This window comes from Malaya genurostris, chromosome 3 (assembly GCF_030247185.1).
Source record: "Malaya genurostris strain Urasoe2022 chromosome 3, Malgen_1.1, whole genome shotgun sequence".
NCBI classification, from domain to species: Eukaryota; Metazoa; Arthropoda; class Insecta; order Diptera; family Culicidae; genus Malaya; species Malaya genurostris.
This window is the reverse complement of record NC_080572.1, coordinates 299,812,983-299,835,836: the sequence shown is the minus strand read 5'-3', so window position 1 is coordinate 299,835,836 and position 22,854 is coordinate 299,812,983. Positions and strand designations below refer to the sequence as shown.

Genomic DNA, 22,854 nt, shown 5'->3' with positions numbered 1-22,854 from the left:
GGTTTCCACGTTTATCACTCAACTCTTTGCATGAAATGATACCCGAAACTTTCGACTTTCAAACAGAATAGTGATATCAAAGAAAATCTTTTTAATCGCATCACAATAATCGTAAGCGAGAGTGATTAATAAGAAACTGTCACTTGCTCATACGCCCTAATGAAAAATCAACCGAGATTTTTGTTTTCGGATTTACAGACTTTTGTAACTAACTGCAGATTTTTTATCACATTTACAGACTTGTTAAACCCTGTCTGCAGATATTTGAAATTTTCACCTGGCATTTCTGATTAGAGTGGTCGAAGTCATCTGCAACATTGATCGAAATGTCTGCATCACATACAAGCGGCTCCAATGGAGCAGAGACGGTGTATAACGAACAGAGCGAATTGGAGAAGAAACGTCTTAGATTAGAGATGATTGCACTCGAAATTGAAAAGGAGATTCCGGAGACTCTGTTTCTTGAACCTAAACCACCGCAATGTCACTTCTGCCGCGAGCGTCATTATTTGTTCCGATATGTGAAGTTCATGGAGTTGTCATCAGGAGCTAAATCGGAATTTGTCGGAAGGAAGAAGATTTGTCGAAATTGTTTCAGTGCTGGCCATCGCGAGATGAACTGCCAGAGTTGCCAGGTTATTTTTTCAAAAATCTGTCAAAACTCAAAAATTTATCTGGATTTGTCTGAGTCTACTATATACAAGGAAATTTTCAGTGAGCAAAAAAAAGGTCTCCCCTCCCCTATCGTATAGAGGCAAAAACCGTAAAGATCTAGTAAGATCTGACTAAATCTAGGAAAAAATGAAAAGTCTGGGAAAACTTGGAAAATCTGGCAAAAGATCTGGTTAGTTTGAGTGGCTGGCGAAACGAGGAAAATCTGGCATTTGCCAGACAAATCTGGCAACCTGGCAACGCTGTGAACTGCCAACAGAAATCTCGATGTTGGCAATGCGATAAAAAACATCACAGCTGGCTCCATGCAACTGAGTAATCAGAGGTATACAGACAGCGATGTCAGATCTACAGAAATCTCCGTAGATCTACGGATTCAAACATTTTCTACGGATCTACGGATCCGTAGACAAAATCTACGGAAATTGGATTTTTTCTACGGAAATCTACGGAAATTACAATTTATCAACGGAGAACTACGGAAACTGGTTTTTTCTGGCGAGCAAAAAAAAAAAGCTTTTCACCGTGAGAGCTTCCGAGCAAAATGCCAATCTACGGAAATGACACTACTACTATCTGGCATCGCTGTATACAGAAACAGTGCAGTTTACTATGGCGTTTTGAATCAATCTGAATTTTTTTTCGTTCAATAAATATGAATTCGTCCGATATTCTTTTCTCTTTATATTTGAGCCAGGAATAAACATATATTGGGTTTTACGGATGACGGCAGTACGAAATTTTTATTCGAAATTAACTTATAATTTCCTTTAAGACGGACTTTACCATCCGCCATCGAACTATGGTATTCGTTAGTTCTTTGTATTATCATCTATGGGCCTGCTCACGATGATTCGGATGATGCTATTGTTCGGGCAACTACTGGCCATTCTGAAAAATGAAAATAGCCTCACTACATTAGGTCACTCGGGCCTATTCACAAAACGAGCATATTCCTTTCCGGTCGTTTGCGTTGAGGATTCTCCGAAGTCTTGGGAGACTATTTCTCGGCAAGCAAGGATAGATCATACAGCAGAGTTTTACCAAAGACGTCATATTAACAAGATATCCAGGTCTCACATTTTCAGAGCAAATCATTGGCAACATCCTTTTTTTCCTCATGCGAGTCCGCATCGAATCTAGTACGTAGAAGTAGGGGAGAGAAATGTCAAATTCGTTCGCGCAAAAGAGCAGCACTGTGCACCCATACAATTTACATATGTTGAATGTGAGGCCGTGCGATGGCGTTGCTGAACTGAAGATTGATTTCGCTCCAAGGTCAAGGCAGGGTCTGGTTTTACGCAACGAATATAATGGTAGAAGGTATCGAAGGTGGTAATATATCTTCAACATTATTTTACGCTCAAAATCAAAACAACAACAAAAAACATTTGTTAGTGATGATACTTTATTGTTCCTGCTACTTACTACATGCATCATAAAATAATTCATTTTTAATGAATCACAGAACTTTTTTATTGTTACACAAAAAGGGGTAATTTTTCGTGTTGATTCAGGACGGTTTTGTAGAATAAAGTGTGAAAAATTGCAATAATTGTCTAACAAATTCAAATTGAAAGAAGTACTGTATTTTTAACACAAATTTTCAGACAAAGGAAGACTATACGACTAAACTGAGAATGCTGAATGTAATATATGTAACTAACCTATTCACTTTTTTGATTGAAGAGCAATATCTACTATTGATATGCAAATATTTCAAATCTGCTTCTTACTTAGGTCCAATATCATCAGGTCTTGGTTGTTTCACGCTCTCTTCGCATCTGATTTTTTTCAAACTGTAACTCAATTTTTTTTTCAAACTGTATATGACATAATTCATATAAGTAATTTCCATTGCGATGTGTGCTAAGGCAACGTTGAAGTGCACTTTATTTTCCACATCAATGGTCGTTTATTTATAAATATATTGGCAAATCCTGCTAATTATTCTACAACGAATGTCTTGTTCATAGTTGTCGTTTGTTCTCTTCATTTTTAGTACGTATTTTCATTTTTTTTTCAATTTTTGTGCTATTTACAATCAGTACTTTTCAAGTGACGATCTTAACAGAAGAGTTTTCAACTGACTACGACTAAATAACACTTAAATCAGATCTATTGATTTCCACTTTCAGCTTAAGTAAGATCAGTTACGAGATTGTTCACATTTTTTTCTTACAAATTAAAAAATAAAATATTCTTGGTAAAAAAACAAATACCTTGCATAAAATTAGAAACAACGGCTCATTCAATATGGACGGACTTCATGATCATTCAATACGGAAAAGCATAATAATGCACTTGATCTCTGTATCTCTCTCTCTCTTTCTTCCGTTCAAACCTCGGTGCTGTGCGTTTGAATGCGAACCTTTTTAACGGTACCGTTCTCGGAGTAGCCCGGATTGCGGATACCTAAACCATCCGCATTTTGCGGTCGCGGTTTCTTCAGGCTGGACCGAAGCGGTGTCCTGGTAACTGAAGCAGAACCGATTGTTGACCCATTCGACATGGTCGTCACAGTCGTGTTCATCGATTGGACGCTGCCATTGATGCTGGAGTAGGGCCGACCGCTAGAATCGGTTACTGCGATGCCTGGAACAGTTCCGATACAAAAAATCTATTATTTTCATCATCTACTACTGCACTGATGTTGAATGAATTTAAACGTCTCAAACCCGCCAATGATAAATAGATAAAAACAATTCAACTTACCATTCGTATCCCGAAATCCGGGATTATTGTACGTAGTTGACCCGTTCGTTGTGGGTAACATCGTTGGATCTCCATCGGGCTTATTCGATAGAATCTTGTCATACAGCGATAGAACGAGTAACGCTAGCGACAAAGCTACTGTTACTATCTGCAAGTAGAATGAAATCCCTCGAGTGATGTGGTAACCGGACCGGTCATCGTCGGTCTGTAGGGCAAACAGACCAGCTGCCGCCAACGACAGAAACGTCCCTAGGACAACCAGTATCAGTTTGAGCGTAATTAGACCGGTATATTTCATGCAGATTTGATCACGCGATGAAATCATTGCCATTTGTAGGATACTGAGAACGCAGTAAATTCCAAACAATCCACACGATGCAACAGCCATCAAACCGCTGGTAAAGACCACTCCTGAAAAAAATAATTCAGTATAATGTTTAGTTTTTCGTTGATAAGTAAAAGGTTATAAAAGCGTGAAAATAATGCTGAAACGTTGCGAAAATCCGAGCTACTCGCATACCAAGTAAGCGAAATTGTTGAGTGTGGTTAAAACAACAGGCACCACCGTAATAAATGTGTTTGGAGAACATTTGTGGTAAACTAGAAAGACCAGGATTTGGTGAAATCTAAAACTGGATGATGTCGAAAAGAGTGATCAGCTGTTTCAAGCAGAACTTTTACCACTGCGTCAGAGATGTCTCAAGCAAACTGAAAGAATCGTTTACAATCGTGTATCGAGCTAATAAAAAGAAACCGAACTATCGATTTCCGGAGTACCGGTACGATCGTGAAAGCTGTACATGAAGGTACTGACCAAGTTCGCTTGCATGTTACAGGATGATTAAAGCTACATTAAAACAGAATTTAAACAGCCTTCAAAACTGGGGCTTTTAAACACATAACTTATCGTCCTCGCAAATAATATCCCATGCGATAGGCCTTCAGATCGTATGGTATGAAGAGAGATCGCAACTGAGATCATCAACTTCTGTTTTTACCTTCGAGTAACATAATTGTTCAGTTTTATGTTGGCAGGATTTGGCATGTAGTCCGTACAGAAAAAAAAAACGATGGAATGATGTACCGCGAACAACGTGGTGGTGTCCAAGGTCTTGAACCGTCCCAACATGCACCATCGAAGCGAAAAAAATGCGGAATTGGACGCAGAACTGCAAGCGGTTCGAATGACATTCACACTGACACTAACTTTCCCAAAGATGAATCTAACAAACAGTTCTTTGAGACTGTTTTTTTAACGTAGAAAAATAAAATCAAATTTCGATCATGGTTCTCCTTTTACACTCACTCAGTTGAACGACGGGATCTGACCACATCAAAATCGTCGCTCGAGTGCGAGAAAGGTGAGCAAAGATGATGAGTTTTCCTCACTGAAGCTCTCGGATGCCAATAGTTTCAGAAACAATTTTTTTTGAGTTAATTATTACGTCATGATGGTCGTCAAAAGGTGAGATAACTAAGGGCTCACAAGTTTTTATCTCATGCCTCCCCGTGAATCATCAAAAGATGACATTTGGTCAATAGAGTGGCGTTGAGTAGGTGCTATCACCTTCTGCGGTAGTAGCATAATGAGAGGGTGCGAATTGGTTTGTATGTAATCACGCTTTTTGTTTTTACAAAAACTGAAGTATTTATTATATAGTGCATTGCATTGAATTGATATGTTCAAGCGCTAAGATGTCGAGGGCAATTAATTAAAAATGAGCATGATTTCATTACCTTTCTGTAATTGACGTAAGAAGCGTGAATTTTTTTTTGTTTTCGGTTTTACGAAACGCATAGTCATCGTGGAAAAAGTTTATGGTAAACAACTTTCTAGACGAAAATGAGCTCGTGAGTGCAGTTTAAAGGATCCTGACGTCAGTACCGTCAAGCGCTATTGTGCAGAGTTGTCCATCTCTTCTGTGTGACCAAGAGCAAGCGAAATTTCTCCCATCACACTGACAACTTCAACGAGAACTCTTCCCTTTCACATATATACACCACTGTTGTATAAAGTGGACGCAGATATTTTCACAGAGGTGAGCACTCTAGTGTATTGTTTGCGTCGAAGAAGCATGGGGCACGCAAAATCAGAAAAAAATTTATCGTTGAATTTTCGTTTCTCCTTGCAAGATTTTCGTAGCAAGGCCAGATCTACTCTCTGTTAATTGAAGTTCACAGAAGTGTTTGCTCACCATCTCGCGCCAGTGATCATTTGGGTGTATTTAGGCGAGAGCAAGTGAGAGCGATTCATGCGAAGAGAATGTGGTTCTTTCGCACCAACTTCTTTCAACACAAGCACACTCAAAGTCTGTCTAATGGGCACTGAGAAGTAGTGCGCTTTCCTTGTTGTGTGCTGCCACCGAATGCTTCCGCAGTGTAGGAATGAAACATACACACTGGTGTATTAATCTAGTGAAATGTCATCACCACTCTTGTGAGAGCATTTTAACTAAGTTGCGTCGTACGGCTGGCCAAGGCCCGTTTTCCAATATTCATTGACGTGTTTTTGAAGAATAAACATTACTTTTTGCCTTTCTCATATAGAAAGGTTATGCAATCACTGTGAAAACCGACTTTTGAACCGAGGCCCGGAGGGCCGAGTGTCATATACCGTCGTCGAGTACGCAAAATGTCTGTGTGTGTATGTGCGTATGTGTGTATGTAACGTTTTTTGCACTAATTTTTCTCGGAGATGGCTGAACCGATTATCACAAACTTAGATTCAAATGAAAGATCTTGTGAATTATACTAAATTCCTGAATATTATTTCGATCCGACTTCCGGTTCCGGAATTATTAGGTAAAATGTGCAAAAATTGTGCACTTATGCACCAACTTTTCTCGGAGATGGCGGAACCGATTTTCACAAACTTAGATTCAAATGGAAGCTCTTTAGGTCCCATACTAAATTCCTGAATATTATTTCGATCTGACTTCTGGTTCCGGAGATATGGGGTGAAATGTGCAAAAAAATGAGAATATGTATTCTAACTTTTCTCATAGCTGGCGCGACCGATTTTCACAGCTTAGATTCAAATGAAAGGTCCTGTAGTCCCATATGTAATTCCTGAATTTCATACGGATCAGACTTCAGGATCCGGAAATATAGGGTAAAGTGTGTTAAAAATTTTATACCAGCACTGAAAAGAACGAAAAACCGTAAAAAAATTCTAAATCGCCCCAAAATCTCCAATTGATAGTTTTTATCAGTAGACGGTCAAACAAACTGATTTCGGTTATTCTTTTAAGAATAGAAGAAAATTATTTTGAAGAATACCACAGTATTATATATGATAGTATGATTGATATGAGAAAGGCATCATTACACCACTAAGTGGATTAAAACAGGTTTGTATAAAGAAAATACTGCATTCAGAGATTTTTACCTTGTTTTATAAATATAAAAAATAGGTATAGAATTCGCTCAAACTTTAGAAAAATTTTCCGAGGGCCGAGTGCCATATACCAATCGGTTCAGCTCGACGAACTGAGCAAATGTCCAAAATGTGTGTGTGTGTGTGTGTGTGTGTGTGTGTGTGTGTGTGTGTGTGTGTGTGTGTGTGTGTGTGTGTGTGTGTGTGTGTGTGTGTGTGTGTGTGTGTGTGTGTGTGTGTGTGTGTGTGTGTGTATGTGTGTGTGTGTATGTGTGTGTGTGTATGTGTGTGTGTGTTTGTGTGTGTGTGTGTGTGTGTGTGTGTGTGTGTGTGTGTGTGTGTGTGTGTGTGTTGTCAACAAAGAGATCTCAGAGATGCCCGGGCCGATTTTGATCAAACTAGTCGCAAATGAAAGGTCTTCCCGTCACCCTGAACGCTATTGAATGGTTTTGAGATCGGATGTTTACTTTTTGAGTTATACAAAGTTTTAGATAAAAATTTTCAGTTTTTTGACAATATCTATCACAATTGAATAATATTATTTCAGATTTAGATTCCGCACGGTAATAGCTATCCAACAAGCTATCGATTGTTAAAATCCGTTCAATTTTAACGGAGATATCGATATTTTTGGGTAAATGACTTTTCGCCTTATTCCAGTAGTAGGAGTTTTACGCGTTTGATGATAAAGCGCTGTTTCGGAGCCAAATGAAACACGATTTTTTTTATACTGTTACATACAATTGTTTCTAAGTCATTCAGTAATAGCCGTTCAACCGAGAAGGTTGTGTATAGAAGCGTACAGTTTAATAACGCTGGTTGGTTTACACGCGTTAAATACGACAACGGTTGAACTACAGGTAGAAACCTGTTGGCAGCAGCCGTTAAAACGTAAAATCGTGCTGCATAAGAGAGCCCTAGTGCTGGGCCAAGCTGGTGAAGGAAACAACAAAGGGCGTTTCCCAAGCTCTACCCAGGCCACAATATACAGCCACAAGTGCTGAGCAGGAGAGTGCAAAGGCACATCGAAGAGGAAGAGTGCAAAGGCACATAGAAGCAGGAGAGTGCGAAGGCACTTCGGTGCAGAAGCATATCGGTGCGGAGCACTAGGAAGAAGGAGACAAGACAACTCGGTCTTTCCACTGCCATACAACACGCAGGTATACACCGGTGACCTGCGCTGGTTACAGCTGGCGAAGACGAAAGCAAATCGGAATTCGAGTGGTGCTGGATGTCAGGTAGCAGTAGCATCACATCCAACAATCAGCATCCAACAAGAACATCTAGAGCAACGAGGATCTACACGGCAGTGCAACGGAGATAGACAACAATTTCAAGGTAGAAGTTTTTTCTTTTCCTTTTGATTGAGTACTGTGTAGTGTTGGTTTCAAATTTTATTTTAAAGTTTAGTTAAAAATTTTAATGTAATGGATGAATCCATGGACGTAAATCCTAGCATGAATCCGATACCCCCACGAACGAAAAAATATCAGGAGAGCTCTTCTGGGCCTTGGATAGTCTTTTTTAGACGTATATCAAAGCCATTAAACATTTTTCAAATTAATAAAGGTTTGACATCACGATACTCTTCAATCAAAGAGATCATAAAAGTAAATAACGATAAAATTCGTGTTGTGGTAAATAATTTGAAACATGCGAATGATATTGTCTCTTCGGAACATTTCAATAAAGAGTATAAAGTTTACATACCCTCCAAAGATGTCGAAATTGACGGTGTTGTTACCGAAGCGAGTCTTTCGGTAGATGATTTACTCAAGCATGGTGTTGGTCGTTTCAAGAACTCTATGCTTGAGGGTGTGAAAATACTGGAGTGCAAACAACTGTACTCAGTAGTTCATGAAGAGGAAAAAAAAGTTTATCGCCCATCAGACTCGTTTCGAGTGACATTTGCCGGGTCTGCGTTGCCGTCCCATGTCTATGTCGATAAAATTCGCCTCCCTGTTCGGCTTTTTGTTCCAAATGTAATGAATTGTACGAACTGCAAAAAATTCGGCCACACAGCTACTTACTGTAGTAATAAACCAAAATGTATTAAGTGTGAAGGGCCTCATAAAGATAATGATTGCAACAAGGAAATTGAAAAATGTATTTATTGTGGGAATAGTCCTCATGATGATATTTCAGTATGCACTGCATTTAAAGTGCACAAAGACAAAATTAAGCTTTCTTTAAAAGCACGGTCTAAGCGCACATATGCAGAAATGCTTAAAACGGTCATTGATGTCCCCCCTTTGGAAACCGAAAACGGGTTTTCAAATCTAGAGGAACCAGAGGACTCTGACGCTGACGAAAATAGTGAAGGTAATTCGTTTATCACTACCCAAGGGTCAGTTAAGAGAAAGAAGTCTTCCTCCAAATTACCAAAAAAGACACCTAAAATTTCATCTTCAAAAAAAGATCCCCGTGTTAAACAAAAAAAGTCAAAACCAAAGACTGTGCCTCCTGGTTTGTCAAATTCACAAACCAATCCAGGATCTAGTACAGAAAAAGATAATAATCCAGTGGGCTCCATTTCACAGCCACCAACAGGATTACTGAAGTTTTCGGAAATTGTTGAATGGATTTTCTCAGCATTCAATATATCTGAACCCTTAAAGACCCTCATAATGGCATTCCTTCCAATAGCTAGAACCTTTTTGAAGCAGTTATCAGCTCAATGGCCAATTGTCTCAGGTTTTGTATCTTTTGATGGATAATTTATCACCCGTCGCAAATGATACAATCACTGTCCTGCAGTGGAATTGTCGAAGCATCATGCCAAAACTTGATTCATTTAAAATATTATTGCATAGTCAAAAATGTGATGTATTTGCTTTATGCGAAACATGGCTTACTTCAAACATAGCTTTAAATTTTAATGATTTTAACATTATACGTCTCGATAGAGACTCTCCGTATGGTGGAGTGCTTTTGGGAATTAAGAAATGCTATTCCTTTTATAGATTAAACATCCCTTCAACTTCTAGTATAGAAGTTGTTGCTTGCCAAATAAACATTAAAGGCAAAGATATTTGCATAGCTTCGGTTTATATTCCTCCAAAAGCACAAGTTGGACAGCAACAGCTTAATGAAATGGTTGAAGCCCTTCCTGCACCACGATTGATTCTGGGGGATTTAAATGCGCACGGTATTATGTGGGGTTCCGTTTACAATGATAGCAGATCATCTTTAATACAAAACATTTGTGACAATTTTAGCATGACGGTATTAAATATGGGTAGCATGACACGGATCCCAAGACCTCCGGCACGCCCAAGTGCATTAGATCTATCTCTTTGCTCAACATCAATTCGACTAGATTGCACCTGGAAAATACTGCCTGATTTACACGGTAGCGATCATTTACCAATCATCATCTCAATTAGCAGTAGCAATTGCATTGCTACTTCCGCTAGTATTCCATATTATTTGACAAAAAATATCGACTGGATTAAATACCAAAGTAGTATCTCTAGTATTTTGAATTCAATGGAAGAGCTCCCTCCACTTGAAGAATATGACTTCCTCATTTGTTCGATTCTGGAGGCAGCAGAACAATCCCAAACTAAACGCTTTCCTGGGCCAACGACTAACAGAAGGCCTCCCAACCCCTGGTGGGACAAAGAGTGCTCAGAGGCTAAACTCGCAAAACAAAATGCTTGCAAGACGTTTCTAAAACGGGGAGGAGGAACTCCTCAGAATTTTGAAAAACTTATGGTTTTAGAAACCAAGTACAAGAGCATACTTCGAGCCAAAAAATGTAGCTATTGGAGACATTTTGTCGAAGGTTTGTCAAGAGATACCTCAATGAGCACTCTTTGGAACACGGCCAGACGAATGAGGAATCGTAACGTGGGCAATGAGAGTGATGAATACTCGAACCGATGGATATTTGACTTTGCTAGGAAAGTTTGCCCAGATTCTGTTCCTACGCAGAGCATTATACGGGAATCTCCTCCAAATAATGGTTTTATTAATAACCCATTTTCAATGATGGAATTTTCTATAGCACTCTTGTCTTGTAACAATAACGCTCCAGGGTTGGACAGAATTAAATTCAACTTGGTGAAAAATCTGCCCAACCTCGCAAAAAGACGTTTGTTGGAATTGTTCAACAAGTTTCTTGAGCAAAATATTGTTCCACCTGACTGGAGACAAGTGAAAGTTATCGCCATTCAAAAACCGGGGAAACCAGCTTCCAATCACAACTCATATAGACCCATTGCGATGTTGTCCTGCATCAGAAAATTGTTCGAAAAAATTATTCTACGACGTCTCGACACTTGGGTCGAGACGAACGGTTTGTTGTCAGATACTCAGTTTGGCTTCCGTAGAAATAAAGGGACGAATGATTGCCTTGCATTACTTTCGTCTGACATCCAAATTGCCTTCGCTCAAAAGCAACAAATGGCATCTGTATTTTTAGACATTAAAGGAGCATTTGATTCAGTTTCCATTGATGTTCTTTCAGACAAGCTTCACCAAAATGGACTCCCAGCGGTTATAAATAATTATTTGCACAACCTTTTGTCAGAGAAACACATGCATTTTTCACATGGCGATTTGGCAACACTCAGAAATAGTTACATGGGTCTCCCGCAAGGCTCATGCCTCAGTCCGCTCCTCTATAATTTTTACGTAAATGACATTGACAGCTGTCTAGTAACCCCATGTACACTAAGACAATTGGCAGATGATGGCGTGGTTTCAGTTACTGGACCCAAAGCTATTGATCTGCATAAACCATTGCAAGAAACCTTAGATAACTTGTCCGATTGGGCTGTTCATCTTGGTATCGAATTCTCTGCGGAGAAAACAGAGTTAGTCGTCTTTTCAAGAAAGCATGATCCCGCGCAGCTTCAGCTCCATATGATGGGAAGAATGATCCAACAGGTTTTAACTTTTAAATACCTCGGGGTGTGGTTCGATTCCAAATGCACGTGGGGAGGACACATTAGGTTTCTGATAACAAAATGCCAACAAAGAGTAAATTTTCTTCGAACAATAACAGGATCTTGGTGGGGTGCTCATCCGGAAGATCTAATAAAATTGTATCAGACAACGATACTTTCAGTGATGGAATATGGATGCGTTTGCTTTCGTTCCGCTGCAAACTCTCATATTATCAAACTGGAGCGAATTCAGTATCGTTGTTTGCGAATTGCTTTAGGATGCATGCATTCGACACATACAATGAGTCTTGAAGTTCTGGCGGGAGTTCTTCCATTAAAAGATCGATTTTGGGAGCTTTCATCACGCCTGCTAATAAGATTTGAGGTGCTGAATCCCATGGTAATTAATAATTTCGAACGACTAGTCGAGCTTCGATCTCAAACAAAATTCATGACAGTATATTTTAACCATATGTCACAGGAAATCAACCCTTCAAGATATATTCCTATCCGTGTCAGCCTCCTAAATGTCCCTGACTCAACTTTATTTTTCGATACATCCATGCAGCGCGAAGTGCGTGGAATCCCGGATCATCTACGTTCGACGGAAATCCCAAAAATATTTTCAAGTAAGTTCAGGCATATTGACTCTGAGAAAATGTTTTACACGGACGGATCGCGAATTGAAGAAGCGACAGGGTTTGGTATGTTCAACAATAATGTTTCGGCCTCATTTAGGCTTCAAGAACCTGCATCTGTTTATATAGCAGAGCTAGCAGCAGTTCATTATAGTTTGAGTGTAATCGTCACATTAATTCCAAACCATTATTTCCTCTTCACAGATAGTCTGAGTGCAATTGAAGCCATTCGCTCAAACATGACTGGCAAGACTGAACCGTTTTTCCTGGGCAAAATAAAACAGTGCCTGAACGACATATTGAACAATAATTATCTAATCACTATAGTCTGGGTCCCGGCTCATTGCTCCATTCCTGGCAATGAAAGAGCCGATATTTTAGCCAAACGTGGTGCTATTGAGGGTGAAATTTATGAGAGACCAATTGCTTTCAACGAATTCTATAGCTCGTCTCGCCAAAGAACACTTGCCAGCTGGCAAGCTTCTTGGGATAAAGATGATCTGGGTCGGTGGATGCACTCAATTATTCCGAAAATATCGACAAAGGCATGGTTCAGGGGACTGGATGTGAGTAGAGATTTCATTCGTGTGATGTCCAGACTCATGTCCAATCACTACACGTTAGATGCACATCTCCTTCGAATTGGGCTCTCCGAGACTAATCATTGTGCTTGTGGCGAAGGTTATCGAGATATTGATCATGTCGTTTGGACATGCGTGGAGTATCGTGATGTCAGATCTCAACTAATAAATTCTTTGCGTACCCAAGGTAGACTATCCAATATCCCAGTTCGAGACATTCTTGCTTGTCGTGACCTTTCATACATGAAACTTATTTATCATTTCATAAAGAAAACTGGAGTTTCAATTTAATAAAGGCCCCTTTCAAGACTTAGTTCTGATCCCAGCTGCGTCCATGAGTTCAACCAATAGCTAAATTAGAATAAAAATAATGTAATGATACAAACAAACTCGAAACAGTTTATGAAATTATTAACAAAATGTCTGAAAATAACAGCTTATTTTATAATTTATAGAAGTTAATCGTTTGGTTCAAATAATATTTCCGAGTAGATTTCATAATTAATGACGAGTTACCTAAGATGATATTTAAGTAATAAGAGAATATGTTTTAATAAATGCAAAACGTTGTGACTATGTTAGAATTAAATTAGGATAAGAATATTATGTAAAAGTGATGCTACGGCGAAGAAAAACTTATGTAAACTGCCTTAAGAAATAAACGTATTTATGAAAAAAAAAATTGTTTCTAAGTACCAAAAAGAATGTGTACGGCATCTTTTTTCATGACATTTTGCCTCGGACCGATTTTAGCACGGTTCGTTTTTGGCAACATAATCCTTCGAATATGACATGTAAACTAGATGATGGAAGTATTTTCAAGTTGAAAGTAATTCCATAATTATTTTTATTTGAACTACTTACAGTAATAAATGCTGGAAGAACATAACTTCCATATACTATTCGACTCAGTTCGTCGTTCAGCAAATGTGTCTGTGACAAATAATTTCACTCAATTTTCATCTCCGAGATTGCGGAACTACAGGATGACATGTGAAACGAAATTAAAATAATGCAATTAATTTTTCTCGTAGATGGCTGAACCAATCTAAGATTCAAATGAAATGTAATACCGTTTTCGTTTTTGAACCTAGACGCGGGCTACTCTGACTCCGAGTAAAACGAACACGTGGTACGCGCCCTAAACAACTCATGAAAAAAAAGAAAAAATAAACAAACTCGGCTGGACGCGTGGTGCGACCCGAGAAAATTTTCAGAGCGAAACTACGCGATTGGAGTCCGATCTAGAGCGACCTCAGGTTGCTAAAACAAACATATCAAACGTTGTTTGGGCGACTCTGGGTCAGCTTTCGGGCTGCTCTGATCAATAAACGAAAACGGTATAAGAACCATCTATGATTCAGATGAGAGATCTTAAAATCCTATAAAACATCTTACTTTTTAGTCACATCCGACTTTTAGTTTAGGAGATACAGGGTGATTAATATAAAAATGTCCATTTCACATAAATTATTCAGGTTTATCGGGTTGGCAGATTTGAATAGTCGATTAATAAATAAAACTATTTCAGTTTAAGCGGTATTCAGTTTTCGATTCGGAAGGTACTCAAAAATTTTAATTCTCAAAGATGTCTACACCCTCCTCAGGTGAATTTAACTGATTTCGGCTATACCGACTTTAGAATTCCGGTTCCAGTATCGAACCGTTTCTCAAAGCTCAATCATTTTCTCCAAAATGCCAAATCGAACATCAAAAACAAAATTTCAAATTAAAGGACTTATGGTCCCATACAAAATTGATGAATTTTATCCGGTTCTGAAATTACTGGATGATGAGTTTTTAAAATTCATACCGATATAGAAGATGTAAATTGTTTGGCGTATTAATTTATGGCCATACGAATAATTTTGGGTTATGCTGGTCGTCAAATGGTGAGATAACTAAGTCCTCACAAGCTCCTATCTCATGCCTCCCCGAGCGTCTATGATGACATTTGGTCAATAGAACGGCGTCGACTGGGTGCTATCGCCTTCTGCGTTAGTAGCAGAATGAGAGGGTGCGAAATGGATTGTAGTTTTAAGCCCATCCTAAACTGCTATATCATAGTATATTGCAACATGTTGTTTGTTGCATTATTTGTTATATATTGAATTTAATTATATTACATTGTATTATATATTGTTGTTGTTGTTGTTGTTATTATTATTATTATAATTATTTTAAAAAAAGAAATATTATATTTCCTGCAAAACTGCGACGAAAGAAGAGCATAACTTACACTGCGAAAGCAACTGTTATAGATTGTATCATAGCATATTATTTCATATATTATCTTATTATAAAGGGTGATTTTTTAAGAGCTTGAGAACTTTTTTAAACAATAAAACGCATAAAATTTGCAAAATCTCATCGGTTCTTTATTTTAAACGTTAGATTGGTACATGACATTTACTTTTTGAAGATAATTTCATTTAAATGTTGACCGCGGCTGCGTCTTAGGTGGTCCATTCGGAAAATCCGCTTTTTTATCGACAAATTTTGTTCAGCGATGAGGCTCATTTCTGGTTGAATGGCTACGTAAATAAGCAAAATTGCCGCATTTGGAGTGAAGAGCAACCAGAAGCCGTTCAAGAACTGCCCATGCATCCCGAAAAATGCACTGTTTGGTGTGGTTTGTACGCTGGTGGAATCATTGGACCGTATTTTTTCAAAGATGCTGTTGGACGCAACGTTACAGTGAATGGCGATCGCTATCGTTCGATGCTAACAAACTTTTTGTTGCCAAAAATGGAAGAACTGAACTTGGTTGACATGTGGTTTCAACAAGATGGCGCTACATGCCACACAGCTCGCGATTCTATGGCCATTTTGAGGGAAAACTTCGGAGAACAATTCATCTCAAGAAATGGACCGGTAAGTTGGCCACCAAGATCATGCGATTTGACGCCTTTAGACTATTTTTTGTGGGGCTACGTCAAGTCTAAAGTCTACAGAAATAAGCCAGTAACTATTCCAGCTTTGGAAGACAACATTTCCGAAGAAATTCGGGCTATTCCGGCCGAAATGCTCGAAAAAGTTGCCCAAAATTGGACTTTCCGAATGGACCATCTAAGATGCAGCCGCGGTCAACATTTAAATGAAATTATCTTCAAAAAGTAAATGTCATGTACCAATCTAACGTTTAAAATAAAGAACCGATGAGATTTTGCAAATTTTATGCGTTTTATTGTTTAAAAAAGTTCTCAAGCTCTTAAAAAATCACCCTTTATTATATTTTGTTATGTTGTATGGTATTATACTGCATTGCATTATATCATATTATATTGTATTATATTATATTATATTATAAGTATTAGTATTGTGTTATATTGTATTATGTTATGTTATATTTTGCTAAATTATATTATATTATGCTGTGTTATATCATCTTATATTATATTATATTATTTTTTATTATGTTATATCATAGAGAACAGATATCCAACAGACATTCATACGTGCAAAGTCGTGTGCAACGGTGATTTTTAATGGAATTTCACTTGTATGCTTTACACAGCTTTTTAAAAAAGTTTGTACTAGCTTGGATGTGATATATTATATTGTATTTTATTATATTATATTTTTTATATTATTTTATATTATATTATATTATATTATATTTTATTATATTGTATTATGCTCAAGTATATCGACAACGGGGAGGGGCAGGGAGTGCATCAGGGTATCTTACAAGTGAATGACTGGATGATGGAGTGGATTGCCAACCTGAGTCACGCGGGGGAAGCTTTGTGTTTCTCCTTGAAGGTCTGAAATGAGTAAGACGCACCCTTCTAACAAACAAACCATCAGGCGGGTTTAAGCTTGTACAGCGAAATTCTTCATTATATGGCCGGATGTTCTTGCTGGAAGGCGCCGGGCCCTCAAAACCCGGGTAGGTGTAAATAGCAAACAAAGATCAAAATAATAACAACTTTTACCATCATATCTTGGCATGATGTTTCTGTGTTATCACAGCGATACTTGATATTTTCGTGATATTGCATCCAAGGAATCAAGAAATTATACAATATCTGTTTAACATCAAAATTAGTTATAATATCTTATTTCGTTATTGATGAGCTATTCCAATTTCATTAAGTAAATTGATCCAGTAGTTCTATCTTCAAATAAAATACTATTGAATAAACTGCATCAGAATCAGATAAGAGAAATACTTATGATATTACTCTATTCTGAATGCTAGAATATAAAATAATTGTGAAATTCGTCTTCTATAAATATTTTGTTCTTGGTTTCATATTACAATGACAGAATTTTATATTTTGTAGCTATTTTCTCATGCAAATTTTGTTATGATTTTTGATATTTTAACTCTTATTTCAAACTAAATAATGTTAATTTCTACCATTGAGATGTTTGGTTTTAATAACAGAATTTGTTATTGGTTTGCAAATCACTTCTACCCGGGAACCCATTTTGGCCTTCTTAACAGCAATTATATGAAAGCTATCTGATAATCAAATTCGGATCTACTGTAAGTCTACCCGCATACATTGGTAATGCCTTGAACTGATGGTGGCTTCACACATACATACATACGAATAGTTTTGGGTTATGCTAGTTCCTGAATACCGGCTCTGGAAGTACCATAAATAATGACGAAAAACTCTAAAGTGCAACTTACTTCGACATCTCATGGAATGTTCAATCGATTGTCACACGTTAAGATTGAAATTCGATGCGATTTGCAGTTTCGACATTACAGTGTAATGAGTGATTAAAATCTCAACTTGCCGTTTAAAACAACGATAATTAAAACAATGTCATGAGAACTAAAACACCGAAGAATCCATGCAAAAAACACATGCGGATTGATAAAAAAAGGTATCATCTCACTGTTAGGTGGAATAATAACATTTTTTAACTATATGACTGAAAAAAATCTCATTTTGTCGTGAATACGACTTACTTTACTATGGGGCGCCTTTTCAAAATTAGCCATATGGAAGAATGGGCAGAACTTAATCGTGAATATCTCGACTTGTATTAATGGTAGCAACATAATTCTTTCACCATTTCATCAAAAATATGATCAGGAATTCAGGATAATATTTTGAACAGTGTGCGATAACCACAAACAACTCAAAAATTAAGTTTTCTTAAAATTTGAAAACAACGCGGAAAACACCTTACTTTCGCTTGGGTTTTTCGCGCAAGGACGACGATTTTGAGGTAGTCAGGCACATATCTTCAACTGAATGCGTATAAAAGGGGAACCGTGGTCAAAAATCGATCATTTCTTTTCGTGCGTTCGATGGAAGCAGACGTCGTGGGAGTGGAATCATCAACCAGCAGCGACGGACCAAATTGAGTTCCTCAATTTGGTCCTTGTGAATGCTAGAACCGAATCCCTACAGCATATTGATAATTTCTTTCAATAAATTATGCAAATCCGAAATGAAATAATCGACAATAAAATTCTGTATGCGGCTATTTTTATAGCCGTTAGGACCGCCCATTAGTGAAAAAGCTACAAACGAAATCACATAAAAGGAAATCTCTTAACAAAAATTCAATCAGTTTGGATTCAATCACCACTGCGAGCAGATGTGTTTTGTGTCGTCTGCACGCTTTCGACAACAGCGATTACGTCACAGTTGCCAGTCATTAGCAGTGGGAAAAAAACAACGGTGGAGAGCATTGCACAATATCAGCCGTTCTAATGGCTCTAAAAGTTTTCTAAAGAACTATTAGGATTTGTTGTTCGCAAATCGTAGGGAAATATCCTCAGTTTACTGCAAATCAAGAACAGTTTGCTTGAATTTGTGCACTTTTCGCTGTGTGAAATTCACAGTAATCGAGATCAAGTGAAGCCTTTTTTTGCAAAAAATGTTTTAGAGTTTAATGTCGTAGAGAATTACGCAATTTGACTCTTCTGAATGCTGGAAACGAATCCCTACAGCATATTGATAGTTTCTTTCAATATATTATGCAAATCCGAAATGAAATAATCGACAATAAAATTCTGTATGCGGCTAATTTTATAGCCGTTAGGACCGCCCATTAGTGAAAAAGCTACAAACGAAATCACATAAAAGGAAATCTCTTAACAAAAATTCAATCAGTTTGGATTCAATCGCCACTGCGAGCAGAGGTGTTTTGTGTCGTCTGCACGCTTTCGACAAGAGCGATTACGTCACAGCTGCCAGTCATTAGCATTGGGAAAAAAACAACGGTGGAGAGCATTGCACAATATCAGCCGTTCTAATGGCTCTAAAAGTTTTCTAAAGAACTATTAGGATTTGTTGTTCGCAAATCGTAGAGAAATATCCTCAGTTTACTGCAAATCAAGAACAGTTTGCTTAGATTTGTGCACTTTTCGCTGTGTGAAATTCACAGTAATCGAGATCAAGTGAAGCCTTTTTTTGCGAAAAATGTTCCAGAGTTTAATGTCGTAGAGAATTACGCAATTTGACTCTTCTGAATGCTGGAAACGAATCCCTACAGCATATTGATAGTTTCTTTCAATAAAATATGCAAATCCGAAATGAAATAATCGACATTAAAATTCTGTATGCGGCTATTTTTATAGCCGTTAGGACCGCCCATTAGTGAAAAAGCTACAAACGAAATCAGGTAGAAACAAGCCTCTCAACAAAATCGTAGGGAAATATCCTCAGTTTACTGCAAATCAAGAATAGTTTGCTTAGATTTGTGCACTTTTCGCTGTGTGAAATTCACAGTAATCGAGATCAAGTGAAGCTTTCTTTGTTTTTGCGAAAAATGTGAAAAAGGGGAATGCGTGCATAATTCATACAATTGATATTCGGAAGTGTTAAGGAGCATGTCAGTTGTTTTCGTATTCACGACATCCAGTTATGTCTCTGACATTACCCACCCGCCTTTTTTTATTAAGCGTCCATTATCATACTTTGTCCCAAGAATGTGTAACGCGCAGGTTCCGAAGACTGAATTTTTCGACACGATTGGTAAAAAATAGGACATTTGATGCAAACTGGAGTATTTGTAAGACCGGAAAATGTTAATCGTGTATACAAAACTGAAAAACATATACTAAGTACGCGTCGATTGCTTACCATTTGTAAGAGATCGATAGTCTGTATGTAATGTTTGAATCCATTTGATGCAAACATTGTATTGAGGCAGAGCTGGTCGATGGTACGATGACCTCCGAACACGATTTGTTTTGTACACGAAATGGGTCAACGGAATTCGACTGAGATAACACCTCACTGAGTGCTGGACTAAAGTTATTTGTATGTGTATTTCAAACACATAAAAACATTTTTTTTTCTGTAAACCGCTGCCAGACAGTGGGGCTTTGGATAGGTTAAACATACACACACATTAATTATTATCTCATGCTACTCGGAACATTCTTAAAAATGGTTGCGAAATATTTCCGAAAGCATAAAACCAGAACTGTGTTGCTATCTTGATTGCGGAAGCTATTTATGATCAACTCTTACTCATTTTCACACAGAATGAATTTTGGAAAGGCGCTCGTAGCAAATCAATATTTTAGTCATTTTGGTTTTGGTACCTCGTGGGTACCGATTTGTGCAAAAGTGCACATGACTGTTTTGATTATTTTACGTTACGCATTCAGCTCATCAGTGCATTAGCAGATTATGTTGACTGCACCTCGCGGATCAACATAATCCACTAAGCAGACGTAAAGTCATTGCTATTTACAATGCACTTATTTACACCGAAGTGCAACGTCTGCTTAGCGGATTATGTTGATCCGCGAGGTGGCATTAGCAGTCAACATAATCTGCTAATGCACTGATGAGCTGAATGCGAAACGTAAAATAATCAAATCAATATTGCTCTATCATCATGGGGAACCTCAAGAAGACGCGAAAGACAGTTGTCAGCGAGATGCAGTGCAAAACTTGTCGAAAAGCTCCGCTTTCACTGAAAAGGAATATTTTTTTGAAAGAATTTTATTTCACTCTGTATGTGTTGAACTTGAAAAAGATTCGAGTTTTTTTATAAATTGACCAATTTATTCGTCAAAGGTCACATGTTTTTAGTAACCTAGTGCCTTACTATTCAGTAATCGTCAAAAAATTCAAACTAGGAAGTTTTCATTGAGTTTGATTCAGTATAGAATAATAAGCAAAGCATTCGTAAGAACATTGAGAATCTCTTGATAAATGAGTGTCAATAAAGAGAGTATAGTTGAAAGGAGTGTTATTTTTTTTTCAAACAATTTATTATCGCGCTCATGGCAGACAAAACATAACACAAATTGCCTCATTTTCAGCCCATCATACGAATCGATGATAGCATGTGGCTACCATAGTCCAGTTTCTCTCCAGTTCTCGGTCGTATCAGTTCAAATTTCATTTGTTCGTTTTTTGTTGCCTGCTTTCAGTAGTACAAAAGCATTTTTTTCTAATCGGATTATCGTTCACTGTCGAAGTCTGTGTGTGTGAGAGAGAGCGTGAGGAAAACTGAAATAAATGGGCCTCAAAAAGGAGACATTGAACTTATGGCTTCCGTGGATAGTAATGACCTTCACCTTAGTCATCACCGGCTGCAGCTCTTCGTTCATAAATCCATACCGTCGAATTTTGAGTCGCGGTAAAATTCCTGAAGGACTTCGATCCGGCAGCGATAATGGCGAACCTTTAATGCTGACACCGTTTCTGGAAGCGGGCAAGATAAAGGAAGCTCAAACAGCATCCCGGGTGAATCATAGTCGAATCGTTGGATTCGAGAGCTACAGCGGATTTTTCACCGTCGACAAACACTTCAATTCGAGTATGTTCTTTTGGTACTTTCCAGTGGAGAATGTTTCGATCGCCGCCACGGCGCCAGTTTTGTTATGGTTGCAAGGTGGCCCTGGAGCAACATCTTTGTTTGGACTGTTTGAAGAGAATGGACCGTTCTATGTTGCGAAAAATTTAAAAGCATTACCCCGCGAGTACTCTTGGCATAAGACTCATCATTTACTCTACATCGATAATCCTGTTGGAACCGGTTTCAGCTGTACCGACAATGGTTACTCACAGAATGAGACTCACGTTGGGGATAATTTATATAAAGCTTTGACACAGTTTTTCCAATTGTTTCCGGATCTTCAGAAGAACCATTTTTACGCTAGTGGTGAGTCCTACGCGGGAAAATATGTTCCGGCGGTTGGATATACAATTCACAAAAACAATCCCACTGCCAAAATCCAGATCAATCTGAAAGGTTTGGCAATCGGAAATGGATACAGTGACCCGTTGAATCAGCTAAACTACGGTGACTATTTGTATCAGCTCGGATTGATCGACACGAATGCAAAAGAGCGATTTGATAAGGACGAATCCGCTGCCATTGAATGTGTAAAACAAAACGATTATGCGTGTGCCTTCAAAATCATGGATGATCTGATGGACGGAGATGAAAATCATTCGTCATTCTTCAGGAACATTTCGGGATTCGACACTTACTACAACTACCTACATACGGCAGAAGACCCAAAAGATGAACTTTATCTGTTGGGATTTCTAGGACTACCAGAAACACGCAAGGCAATTCACGTAGGAGATTTACCATTTCATGATCTGGACAGTGAAAACAAAGTCGCAAAGTATCTTGAACATGACATTCTTGACACCGTAGCGCCCTGGATTACGGAGCTTCTCTCCCACTACAGAATGTTGATCTATAACGGACAGCTTGACATCATTTGTGCCTATCCGATGATGGTTAACTATCTGCAAAATTTGCCGTTTGATGGCGCCAAGGAGTATAAAACGGAACAACGCTATAAATTTTATGTTGACGGCGAAATCGCAGGATACTACAAGTTGGCCAAGAATCTATTGGAAGTGCTCATCCGAGACGCTGGTCACATGGTTCCAAGGGATCAAGCAAAGTGGGCTTATGTTATGATGAATGCATTTACAAGTGGAAATTCATTATCTCACATTAGTTAAACTAAGAATCGAATAGATACTAGACGAAAATAAAGATTGTGCTTTATGATTCAAGCTTAC

At 38.1% G+C, this 22,854-nt stretch overlaps 2 protein-coding genes across 2 annotated transcripts in view; one reads left to right on the top strand and one right to left on the bottom strand.

The window, feature by feature from the left end:
* Nucleotides 1–2,239: 2,239 nt before the first annotated feature.
* Nucleotides 2,240–22,854, bottom strand: part of LOC131434959 (uncharacterized) — a 42,226-nt gene continuing 21,611 nt past the window's right edge. Inside the window, exons 4-5 of the mRNA XM_058602334.1 lie at nt 3,388–3,798; nt 2,240–3,267 (exon numbers count right to left, since the gene is read on the bottom strand). Of these exons, the coding sequence (XP_058458317.1) occupies nt 3,011–3,267; nt 3,388–3,798 (668 nt within the window). The 3' untranslated portion in view covers nt 2,240–3,010. The remainder of the gene's footprint in view (nt 3,268–3,387; nt 3,799–22,854) is intronic.
* LOC131434958 (vitellogenic carboxypeptidase-like) lies at nt 21,139–22,853 on the top strand. The gene has a single exon (XM_058602333.1). The coding sequence runs from the start codon at nt 21,328–21,330 to the stop codon at nt 22,792–22,794; it is 1,467 nt and encodes a 488-aa protein (XP_058458316.1). The 5' UTR covers nt 21,139–21,327; the 3' UTR covers nt 22,795–22,853.